General features: G+C 37.8%; 1 protein-coding gene across 1 annotated transcript in view; it reads right to left on the reverse strand.

The window, feature by feature from the left end:
- Positions 1-13,362, reverse strand: part of CAMKMT (calmodulin-lysine N-methyltransferase) — a gene marked incomplete at both ends in the record, with an annotated part of 225,253 nt that overhangs the window by 4,481 nt on the left and 207,410 nt on the right. The window contains 2 exons of the mRNA XM_081998128.1: positions 2,228-2,359; positions 8,517-8,580. Coding sequence (XP_081854254.1) covers positions 2,228-2,359; positions 8,517-8,580 — 196 coding nt within the window. The remainder of the gene's footprint in view (positions 1-2,227; positions 2,360-8,516; positions 8,581-13,362) is intronic.

The raw sequence follows: 13,362 nt of genomic DNA on the forward strand, positions 1-13,362 counted from the left end.
GAAAAATTTCTTCACTGAGAGAGTGGTCAGGCATTGGAACCGGCTGCCCAGGGAGGTGGTGGAGTCGCCCCCTCTGGAAGTGTTCAAAAAACGTGTGGATGTGGTGCTTCAGGACATGGTTTAGGAGACATGGTGGCGCTGGATTAATGGTTGGACTTGATGATCTTGAAGGTCCTTTCCAACCTAGTGATTCTGTGATTCTGTCTACATGTTGCACATGTTTGCAGTGTATATATCTGAGGAAGAATGAAAAGAGGCAGAATTTCATCCCTCACCCTTCCTCGGGTTCCTCAAGAAAATACATTTTTTTGCAGAGTTGTTATGGATTTAAATATCATAGCCCCAGCAAGAGATCAGTGTTGGGCTATCAGTGCATACTGTGAGACACCATCACCTTAGAAAGTAGAATATCATACAAAAAGAAAGCAATTCAAAAATATAAAATATTTCCCATCTTCATCTTCCTCACCCTTAAAGATTTTCCAATAAAACTGAAGCGCCTCTGTTTAAAAAAATTAAATGAACAAAAAGGTATTCTTGACTGCATCAGGTGTCATGAGGTAGCATGCGTGTAAGTAATGTGTCTTTGGGATATTTTTTCCTTCAAGCCAAAAGGAGACAGGGGGAGGAGGAGGAACAAGAAACAATGCTGTCACAGCTATGATTACTGTGGAGAAAAAACATTTCCCAAACTGGATTTAAACTAACGAAGCTGGGCATTACCCTTTCCAAGTACGTGTTCATCTTGCGTTTCACAGCTTGTGCTCAAAAATACCGCCATAAAATGATCGCCATTTCCCGAGGTAGCTAATTTAAAGCTACTTGAGATATGTCTCCACTCTGGTCACCATTATAAGGACTGCAGTGGACACATAACCAGAGGAAGATAGAATAGATTTGTTTTCTAAGCAAAATAAACTACTCTATCATTTGAGACCCATCTCTTGGATCAAGATAACAACTATTACTCCTGCTTTTCACTGCTGCAGAGCTGATTTGGATGCAGTAGATAATGAAAGAGAACTACTACGATGAAACAACATAATCAAACCCATGCTCTTTTTCAGGTGGAGGCAAATAAAAACCCCATCACATTGGGCCTTACATTTATATAATTTTATATGATTTAAAGTCAAGGTGGTAGATGAACGATGACTGAAATTTATTTGGTTTTAGTGTGACCAGATTCAGGCCTACCTGAACAATGAAATTAAATGATTTTATGTACACGTTTCTAGACAGTTTTAATGGTGGTCTTTACGACATATACATTTTCACAAAAATCTATATATAAAAAATACATTTGCTCCTTACAACTTCATGCACATATATTTTTTAGTATAATCTGATTTCTATCCTATGGTGGTGCTAAATAGAAAAAATGCATTTCACTTCAATTCTGAACATGTCTATATTTTCCAAGAGCAATTCTTAGAAAATTGCACGAGGTTATGTCTAAGGGCATACGGACCCACAACAGTGGATTTCTTTATGGTATGAAATAGAGATCTCAGAATTGCAAGTAATAAATATGATTTTGATAAGCACTTCTACACAGGAAAATAAGAAACTCCTAAAAAGTTTTCTGTGAAGCACCTTCCTCTTCATGTCCTGTATTACTCCATACTTATAAATAATAAAAAAGGAGAGTGATAACAGTAGCTTTATGTAAGCAAGCTTAGAAATCGCGCTCAGATAAGTGCTTTTGACCTAAATCTTGTAGCGCCTCGGTCTGACATATAACCCCACAACTGTGAAATTCTGTATGAGATTTAGCAGTTTGAAGCTGCCAACTGACCCAGCCATAAAGCAGCCAGAGATAAGGATTTAAGGTACGATATGATACAATTAGACATTCACCTCCTATTTATTTCAGTCCATTTCAGTATTTAACCTACTTAAAAGTTGCAAGCTTTTTATTAAAATGTAAATGCTAGTGTGCCATGTATTTATAGGCAGCTAACAACAACAAGAAAAGACTCTCATAAATTAGATTTCTATGAATGAAAAGGGTAAACAGGAGATGCTTCTGCAAAGCTCTTCTAGACGTGCAGAGATAAAGGATGGTTCTACCACACAAAATAATCAGATACAAAAATAGCTGTTCAGAAACAGCACACCTAAGGAGTACTTTAATCAAACATTTAGGTTACCTGCCAAAAGGACCATGATCTCTTCAAAATGCAATGCGGATTAAAGTGTTATCTAACACAAGCAGAAAACTAACCTTGGAGTGGAAGTTCGAAATGTGTTCATCATAATTTTCATGTCTTTGGATAGAGAAACCAGCTTTTTCAGCTAGATTGCAAAACTGGTTTAAAGTATTCCCTCGGAGTGGAGCAAATACCATTGCTTTTCCCTGGAACATTAAAAAGAGAATTTACACATTTTTAAAACTGGAAGGGAACCAGGTATAACATGCACCTGACTAAGCTTTTTAATGTACCCAAGCTGGAAAAGTGAGTTGTTCTCTTGGTAAAATACTAAAATAGGGTAATATAAATAACTGTTCAAAATACGCAAGATTTCTGTGATTAAACAAATGCAAAACAGAAAATAATGAATAAATGTTTTCTTTAGAAAACTGCCAACTCCCATACATCTGCTTCTTTTCATATAATAATGGTGGCTATGAATTACCAAAATAAAACACAGAAAAAGCATTCAAAACACACACTCAATGCAAAATCCATTTGTTAACACAGGACCATGCAAAAACTGTAAATAATGATTTTCCTTTTTCACTCTCATACATAGAAGACTACCTCCCATTTGCTGTCAGTGGAATTACAGCAGTGTAAAACAAGAAAAAAATGGGAGGCAAATCAGACCCGATCATTAATTTCTTAAAGATATTTTAAACTACGTGAGCAGTGCGACCAAATTTGACCTTAAATTGGTAAATTGCATTTAAAACAGGACTTAATGTTCTTGCATAGTAATTCGGGATCTTTCAAGACAATCAGGCTATTTATGATGCCCAGGGAATACATTATGGTCCATTAGCTGATTTTTTGTTCATCCTCCTGTATTTAAGAAAACAAAAACGACTGTACCTTGAACGGATAGATTTTAGACACTCTATGCAAAGTACTAGCCCAAGACCTAACCTACTTGATATAGCATCTCTTGAAATCTTATTTGCAAAATTAATTCTAAATGGCTGAATACCGTGTTCTGTCACATGGAATGAAAACTGGTTGAAGAGCTATAAACAAAGGTTAATATCAGCCAGCAGCATAGCACACCGAGGGGAGCCACAAAGTTTACTGCGAGTTCTTGTATTTAACTTCTATATTAATGAGAGCTAAGACTAATTTGCGAGGTGCTGTAATCAACCGAAGAGACAAAAAAATGTTTTTAGGGATCTGAAGAAGTTATAAAAAGATTAGATGGTGTAGAAGAATATTTGGCTTGAGAAAATGCAATCTTGTATACCGCAAGGAAAAAGTGATCAGAAGAGAGAATTTCAGCGGGAACTCTGGAAAGTCACAACGCTGACAGAGAGATGTGTCAGGGAACAAATCTGTGTGTTACGGCTCACGCACACGTACGCGGAGACAACGCGCAGTGAGGCAGCAATAAAACCTCTATGTCAGTATCTAGGGTACTAATGTGTACTTAAAAGACTCCAATCGTTAACACCACAACACTGGATTTATTCTCACGATGCCTCTGTGAGATAGGGAAATGCTGTTATCCTCACCTTTCTCATGGGAAATTTAAGCGCAAAGGAGACCTAGGGCAATATCCAAAGCAAGTCACTTCTGTTCATTTGTGTAATTATAATTCTGTGGCTAAATATGAGGTGCGAAGGGGTGTAACTCCCACTGAAGGTACTGGAATTGCTTGTGTAAATGTTAGGATTGAATATAGGCTCAGCTCAGGATGAAAAACATTAAACACAGGAAGTTCACAGTCGGTTCCCTCACATCCTTGGCATGCTTTAATGTCATCGGACAGAAGTGGGCAGCAATTGGAGCCTTCAGCTGAGGATCCTCCTCCTCCCGCTGCCATCTCACGCTCCCCACAATGTTGTCCTGCAGAGACCCTTCCTGGCATAAGAAGGATGAGACTCCTCTAGAGTCCCTCATCTTCATGAAGGGCTTCAAGAGAGGTCACTGTAATGGGAGACATGTCCCCCCCACCCAGGGCTTTCTGACCACATGATTCACGCAGGGACTTCAAGAACGGATAAACCTCAAGAACGGGGACGGCTGGGGGCCACACGCCCTGCATCAGCCACTGATCCAGCAGCTTTGATGAGGAAGCAGTGCTCATGCAACAGCACTCCCTTACAGATTTCCATGCGGAGTCAGGAGTACATGCCGTCATTCCTTATACTCTCTGTAGACTACGTCAAATTTAATTTAAAAGGGAAGTACAGTAAAATAGAATGTAACATGGGATGAAATATCTCTGAAAACCAGACTGAAAATCTTGAAATAACTTTGAAAAAGGGGAATGGCCTTTTATGGAAATGACTACACAGTTATTTTTGGCCAGCTCCTTAGTTGGTGTAAAAACCCATTCCCCTATTGAATTTAGTGTGCATCTAAAACACCTGAGGATCTTGCCCTTGCTGATAAAAAACAAGAAATCATGAATAAGTTTAATACAACAATAATCTCCTCAAAACTAGCAGGTACCGTGGAGGTACTGTGGTCAGTTCTGGTCTATCATAACCTGGGTTTAAAGCACTTCCTTGTCAACTGCCCGATGTCTGTGATTCTGCTAGCTGTTGTGGAACAGCGTTCACATTTCCCATTTTAAAAGTTTTTTTTATTCCTTGCTTGCTGTACAATAAAAAAATTAGACCAGTGGCCTGGATCTACACTTGATAGACTATCCCAAGGTTGTTTAATTCAAAGTTTGTAATTCAAAAGTTTAGGATGATGTTTAAAGTTCAGAATGGCCTCTCCCCAGCCAGGAGAATACTTCCAGTAAACTTGTGAACAAAATACAGAGGAAAATGTCAGTTACAATAGTTTGAAGTGTCACTAAAATGCTGCAGTAAGACAATGGGACAGATGTTCACATTCTGGACATGACTATGACTAAGTTTACTCATCCGTCATTATTAGATGCAGTCTTATTTGCTGGCACTAATCACGGTTAAATAGCATCCGATTGACTTGATTGGGATTTTGAATGGATAGGACACAGAAGAATCAAAGCCTTCATAAAAAATGTTCTTAATTAGGGAAATGTGCAAACAAGCAACTGCTTATTCTGAGACTGAAATTAGAAGTACATTTTAATGATAGGAAAAAATAAAACTAAACGTTGGCAAATCAAGTAGCTTGCTTATAAGAGGAATAAAATATAGCCATTCAAGATAAATTTATTTGATGTAAAATTTCAGTGCCTAATTCTTGAAATTGTTTTACAGGTGACATTTGCCTTTGTAACAAATCCAGATAAGAAATTTCAGCCCCCAGCAACTCTGTGAGCTGCTCATTTCTGCCTGCGTGAATTTCTGGTCCTCTCTTCTTGTGCCAATACAACTGTCCATGGAGTTATACTATGAATCAGATGACTGAAATGACGAGAATCCTGTTTCCAGAAAAATAAAGTTATCCAAAACACATCCTTCTGTGCTGTAAGGTTTCCAATAGCCACAAATAACATCCTTAATGACAAAGGAAATACTGCAGATAAATTTATCTCTTTTTAAACTAAGAGTAAGAATAACTACCTGTTCTGAATTTCTCCTTCAAGACAGTTTTATAAGGATACCCATTATTTTCTGTTTACTCCACTTTTCTTTTTGGTTTTGCTGGCTATTATTTTCCCTGAACTCTTCTATCCTGGTTGTATCCTAGTTACACTTGAAAGATGTCCTGCATCTAGATATGTCTTCAATTTGAGATCATTCCTCTATAAATCTGGCAAAGTATTACAAATAAGGAAATTTAACTTCTAAACTTGAGACAAAATAATTCATGTAGAAGAGTGAATTTAACCAAAGTAGTTTATGCCTTAGCTTGGGCAAAAACTAATGCCCATAAACTGTTCTTAATTATTGCAACTGGCAAATGAGTTCGCTATTAATTTGTTTTTCCTTTAAAGGACAAAGTATAGTGCCATTTAGTGATGTTTCCTCTGATGTTAGCCCTAGATTTATACAGGTGAACAAGAACAGTAAAAATAATAGCTATTATGTACTTGTGCTTGCATTTTCTCTTGGGATCTCACATGAGTATATGCTTTTATTTGGGTCTTTCAAACCATGAAAGCATATGCTTGAAGGTATCTCTGTTCGACATGTCCTTTTTGGATGAGAGACCTCATTTAAGGTGTCTGTACTCCCAGCTTCCACCCCACACAGCTGTCCTGTTAGTTAGGGATTACAATAATTTGCAAGGCCATGCCATAACTGGATATCCATCTATCTGACCATCCATAAAGTGGATTAGGCAAATGACTTCAGTTAAAAAATACAGTTTGGACAGTGGTCCAAAACTGTGCAACAGAAATTCCTGCAAGGACCAAGAATTTCTCAAGCTACCTTTGCCAATAAGAGATAGGAACCATGGCCTAAAATGCAGAGCAATTAAGTACAGGCTACGCTATTAATCACAATGTGCAGAAGCAAGCCAGACTAGGAAGACAGGAAACAAAAAGCCGTTTCCCTTTACTCCATCTACATTCACAAAAGACTGCAGTTCATCTGCTTTGAAAAACAAAGGCGTGTTCTGAATTTGAATTAGCTGACTGGAGTTAATAAGCAATAAAGTCAGGCCAGTTTTGGTTTAAAGTCAGCTTAACAATTCCTAAATTGTCTATAGATGGGAGCTTGAGCTATGAACACTACTGAAAATTCAGGCTGCCTTATCATCATTGTTTTTTAAAATCGCATTCTCTGGCTGGGCTAATCAGACCAGGTAAAGAATGCGTGTGGGTGTGCATATACAAATGTATGTGTGTACTCATGTTTTTGGCAATCTAGACCACCAGACCATGCTTAGCTATGAGTAGGAGACAAAGCAACTAATAGCTATTCTTCCACTCCAGCTAGAGGCTTTAGCCAGGTCGCAGGCACCAGGGCACCTCTTATACACTTCTCTTCCTGCCACTCATATGGTTCTCCTCCAGCATCCTTCCATGGAGCTAGTACAGTGGCCTGTGGGGCTACCTGAAGAACGAGGTGCCGACATTGATCTGGGCTGGAAAAAACATACTTTTTGCATTTTTTAAAATTGGGATCAGCTTTGTGTTTCAGATCACCTCTGGTCCCCAAAATTTTTGCACCCTGATAACTGATGGTACCTCATGAAAGTCAGAATGCATCACTCTGAGCAGGAGCTGCTTAACCTCCCCTTGTTGCCACTGACAGAGATATCTGGGTAATCTTTTCCTCAGGGTGGCTACATTTCTCCTGTCTTCCTGGCAGCCTTGCCCCACAGCTCATTAAAATAATTCAGTCTTAAGTAACTTGCCTCAGGTCACTCAGGAAAGTCTATGATAGAACTAAGAATAGAAACCTGATCACTCTTAGCAAAGAATGGGATTACTTACATGACTAAAATGGCTCGGTCTCTTAAGCCTTTGCACGTTTGGGTCTTCTATTCCTTTTACAGAGAAAATCTCTTGCACAAAAAGGGCAATACAATTTTAAAATAAAGTTTGGAGAATGCATTGATAACATGAAATACTTGTGTTTTGAAATGGAAAATTTACCTTACTGGAAGATGTGTACGTTAAGCATGAAAGATAAAATTCCTGATTCAAACTCCCACTTATAGCAATTACTTCACATGTTTTCTCATATTCTCATTTTGATATCTTCTTTTTAAATTTATTTTCGAGATTCAAGATTATTTGTTGGGTATAAGTATATGCATACAACAGCTTTTTTTTTTTTTGGCCTGTAGGTCTCTCTGATTTAACAGCCTAATAGATTGAGATCAGTGAAATATTTCCTCAGTGACACTCATGCAGAACATGTAAGCATTTTATGAAGAGCTTAATTTCATTATGTTCTAAGGTATAAAAACATGTAAACACAGGGCTTATTTAATGGAAAAAAGTTTTAGGCTACAATATATGCATAAAGGTTTTGTTCATTTTATATAAACAGAAATGAAAAGAAAAAATATTCTTTCATAATAAATAAATACGCAACGACAAAGGTTACAATTGAAGGGATTACAAATGACAGAAGCCAACATAAAAACTTGCAATATCGTACTTTTACTTTAATATGAAGACATTATTATCAAAGGAAAATACTTGAGAAACGCTTTGATAAAAATAATCTCACGCTATCTTTGAAGCGGTTTCATTTATTTTACTACCCACTGTGTTCCTTATCAGAAGGCCAAGTATAAGAAGTTTCCTAGTTTATGATTAGGAAAGAATCTGATAGATTAGAAGACTCAATTGAAGTTGGACATAATAAGTATTAAAGTATTACATGACATTAATCCTGCCATTCCATTACTCTCTCAATCATTGTGCACAGACTAATTATTCTGAAGCCAGTGTTCAGGAGAAAATAGAAACATACTTACACTGGGTTGGAGTAATCTCTTTATTGCATCAACAAGGCTAGCTCTGTACCGGTCCAGAAACAGGCTGACATTGAGAAGAGAACAGAATCCAGATTAAAATGGGTTTTCAATTCTAATGATACTAATGCAGATAAGTACAAGGCTAATTACACATGTTTACACAACGCCGTAAAAGAGAAACTGTGGTCTACATTTCTGTCCAGTTCAGGTACTTTTAAACATCAAAAAATACATAAAACCAAATAGAATCTTAACCAAAGCTAAAATATCGGCATGAAACAGATCTTTATATAGCTGAAGTTCACAGATCACATATGCTAGCTATTAAAATACCACCATATCAGAAATCAGGATCAATATACAAAGTTAACTTTTTACATGTTTTTTTATATAAGGGGGGGCTGGTGGATTTTTTAATAGTATTTTCTGTTGTATTTCAGGTGTTACTATTAAAGGTATTTTTTTTCCTTATACATTCACAGTTATGGCATGAATGCATTATTATCTATTATGCATACTTGTTCTATTGATGTATCTATCTCTACCTATCCCTATAAATATAGGGATATATGTATGTAATACATAAATTATATATATATAATAAATACATATATCCCTATCTCCTCTCTCCCTCAAACACTGTTCAAATACAATGACCCAGATCATACAGAGTTGTCCTCTCTCAGGAGTGAAATCCTTCATCTCCAGCATGGGTCCCGCAAGGATAGCAGCAGAGTCAATTTTCCCATGCGATGTTGCCAACATGCTCAGCCCTATTTTGGCGTGATTACCTCATGATTTGAGGGGATAATTCATTCTTCATGCCCCTCAGTACCTTAATGTATACACTAACAGTAGCAACCAGGGTGCCAATCACTCTTGACTAGATATTTGTGGACATGTAGTTACCGTAGAGGAGGGTGCATTTACAACGGTTAGCGAACAACCGTTGGGTAGCAACTGATGCCTTTCAGTCCTTACTACCACGGGCTGCCAAGGGCTGCATTTATATTGGTGATTCAGATAAGAAACTCTATCAGGCAAACCACAAATAATGTGGTTCTTTCTCCATTATTTTTCATGCTTTCTCTGTAATAAAACTGCTTCCCAGCCTGTGTCAAGCTCAAGTTCCACACTACACGGTGTTTTGTCCGTTCTTTATGATTCTTTTCTATATTCCCCTTTCTTTTATTCTCAGACATCTCTTTCTGAAGATATATGGGTAATTCTTCTCCAGGTTTGTAATTTCTAAAAGAATATATGAAAACACTGAAGAGAAGAAAAGTGGTCTACCAAATACATGCCAGTCATCAAGAACAGAGTATGTGCGGATATTTAGGTAAGGACACTCCACAGCTACCAAGAAGAATACAATATTACATATCATAGGGTCAAGCAGCTGTGATTTTTGTGTAAGAGCTGTGATTTTTGCTACTCAGGGAAAAAAAAATAGCCTACCAGAAAACTTGTCAGTGATGAAATTTCATCAGTAAAAACTGGCAGAATCTCACATTGTTAAGAAAATATGGTAGCCTAGGTATCCAACATTTCTTAAAGAACATTTCATACAGAAGCACGACCTTTTGAATTTCTTCTTAAGATATCAAAGTACTAGCTAATGATTTCTCCGACAGACTGCCCATAAGAAAACTTAGAATTTAGCAACTGGCATGATGGCTGTGCCTCAGCCTTGATTAATTTTACTAGAAGAACCTTACTGAAAAAATGCTTGTTTAAATTTAATTCATTGAAACAGCAGCTGGTATCTCTAATGTCTCCTGGGAGTTTTCATCACATTCACCTCAGGTAGATCCCTATGCAGATAGATACCATAAGACACTACTTCACTGGGAACGTAGCCACCTGCAGAAGAGGTGGAATACAATGCGTGAGTTCTCTCCTAAAAGAATCGCTAAAAATAATTAATTTTATTGAACATGAAACATCGCAAACATTTAAGACTTGCTGAGTTCCTGTGTAGACAGAAGTACATTCCAAATGAAAACTGCACTTATATTTTTAATTTGGAAAGCATTGTAGTAGAAACACAATTTTGGGGCAGCTTACCAGTGCTAAAATTCCTTTTTCACAGACCTGCATACCATTCTCTCTTTTCACAATGCGATAGGGGCACAACTGCTGATACCAATCTTATTCCTTTACAATGAGAGAACTACAGGCCTTTGTTCACCAGAAACTGTCTGAGAACCTAAAATGGTTAGATGACCTGCCAACAGATTAGACAACTTCAATAATACCTTTTCTGTCTGACTCCCACCTGATATTCGGGTGGTATGGGAGGTAGACTCTTAGCCCTCTTAGGTTGGGAAACCCAGATAACCCGGGACAGTTGCCCGGGCTCTGCTCCGACGCTGTCCCTGTCCTCCCCAAGGTCCGTCCCTGGGTACAGGACCTACTTCAATTGAAAATAGTCCCCAACATTGCAATTTCCAATCTGTTGCTCTGTGAGCCACATCCTCTGACCAGAGGGAGCAGCGAAGGCTGGAAGCAAGGTTAATGCAATGCAGCAGCTCCAGAGAACATCTCTGTCCTCCCTCTGAGTCGGAAGATGCCTTGAATGAGGAAAAATCTGAAGAAGTCGTGAGATAATCTGTGCTGCAGACAGGGCCAGACCAGGATTTGGCCCACACAAGGAGACTGAGTTTAGTCACACAATTTCTCTTACCAGTAGAATTTGTATGACTAAATACTACCACAGCATACTGAAAATGTACCCGAGAGAATCCTTCGAGGCTCACAGCAGCTCAGTGAAATTAAATACTGTGTTGTTCTAAACCGTTCTCACTCGGTTCTCATACCTCGGTTCAAATTTAGCTTAGCTCACCATTACTTTAGTGCTAATGGCTCATGTTTATGTAGTAAGGACGCTGCGGAAGCAGTAGCTCAGCACAGGAGTAACGAGGGTTTCTCGGGTCAGCAGGGAAGTTTCGGAGCACAGCAGCAGAGAGGCAAGAACACAGGTTATGATTTGACCTTTCTTTGGGCAGCGCTCTTAACCTGCGAAATCTGGGTGAACAAGCAGGCAATCTTGTCACCTCTCTCTTCTTCCTCTTTTTTTTTTAAATTTTAAATTACCATTAAAACCTAAATGCAAGTTTATACCCAAACTGTATGGAAGTAACAGTAAGCCACACGGAAACAAATTAAAAAAACCCAAGTAGATTCTCGGTTTGCTTCACGCTGATACCATTTTCTCTTCTGCCTTGCGACAAGGGGCATATACTTATATTTTATAAGCTATGATGTGAACTTATTTTTCTTTTTGCATAGTTTGCAATTGGTAAAAGAGCTTAGTTTACAGGTGTACTTTGGAGATGATTACATTCATGTATAACGCCTACTGTATAGAGCCATTTATCTTTTTTTTGCCTCCAACTACACGGCTGACAAAACCAGACAAAACCCTTACTTCCATGTTGCCAGATCCCAATGCACTTGAAAGCATGTGCAAGAAATCAGACTTAAAATGAACAATAAATTTAAATTTAAGAAGGACAGAGATCTTACTGTATTCCTGCAAAAAGATTTCCTTATATTAAATTAAATACACTAATGGAGACAAAATTGACATATTTTAAGATATTCAAAGAATACTTTCAGTTCAGTTCTACATTCCTGGTGAATCCACAACTCCCCATGACTTCAGCAAAAATCTCAGCAGTGGAAGTAATGTGTGATAGACCCCCCGGCCTCTGTTGTGCAAATACTTATGCATGTGCCAAACCTTAAGAACATAATCAGTCTAAATAAGGTAGGATATTATGCATTTCCAAAATTATATGGGGATCTAGACCTTACACAGTCTCTACACTAAAGTTATTTGTGAAAAATTGTTTCACAGGAACGTGAAAGACAAAGGTTTTCCTATTGGTTCAGCCCCTTGACTCTCTCCTTGGATTAAAAATTTCAGCGACTTTTTTCTTAATAGAGACAAGGATATACACTTCCTTTTAAATAATCAGAAACCTGAGGCTCTTAAGAGCTCTGGAAGAGTCTTGGTTTCGGCCTGTCCATACAGGCACCTGTGATTTCTCCTCCTCTGTTCATACTCACTCTTCCACTTCCAGCACCTGCATGACTTTATAGCCACAAGTGTAGGTCAAATGAAAGTCGAAAATTCTGGCAGCCCTCACCTGGCCTTAAAATTCCCCCTTGAAAATGTGAAGTGCATGGATATGCTTTAAAAATTCCATTATTTCATTTTTTTTCCCCCAGTGTATCCTTCTTCCAGGTGTGGCCTCACCAAGATTTTTTTTTCATTATTTTTATCTCATAGTTGACATTTTACAAGTTATTTCGGAACTGCTGGACCATGAAACTATTTTTATTGTCAAAATCCTGAATGGTTAAATAATGACTAGCTTTCACAGTTTGCCTCTTATTTATTTTATAATCTAGTTGAGCTACTAAATTTAGCTGTTAACTAATAGACTGTCTGTTCTGGGAAATAACTTATTTTCCACCCCTGCACACAAGGTTTATGGAAGTCTGACTGTAAATATACGAATATAAACATATTGCTGCTTGCTGTAATCATGTACATTTTTCCTTGAACCTCCATGTGGATTTCGAATATGTTTATGAATAGAGCTTGTTTTCATGTAAATGGGATCAAGCAGTACCACTGGTTAGCTATTCAGAGAATCAGACAATATCACCCTTGCTGGAAATACTTCAATAAAAATTTATCCATGTGCCTAATATTTGAACTCAGATTTTTTGCTTTCTAGTTCTCTGTTCTAATCCCAGATTTTATTGACTGACAATGAGCTATATGATGGTGTTAAACTAAATGCAATCTATTCCATCTGTTTTTATCGCTGCA

The sequence above is a fragment of the Phaethon aethereus genome (genome assembly GCF_964289735.1).
Source record: "Phaethon aethereus genome assembly, chromosome: 3".
Taxonomy (NCBI): Eukaryota; Metazoa; Chordata; class Aves; order Phaethontiformes; family Phaethontidae; genus Phaethon; species Phaethon aethereus.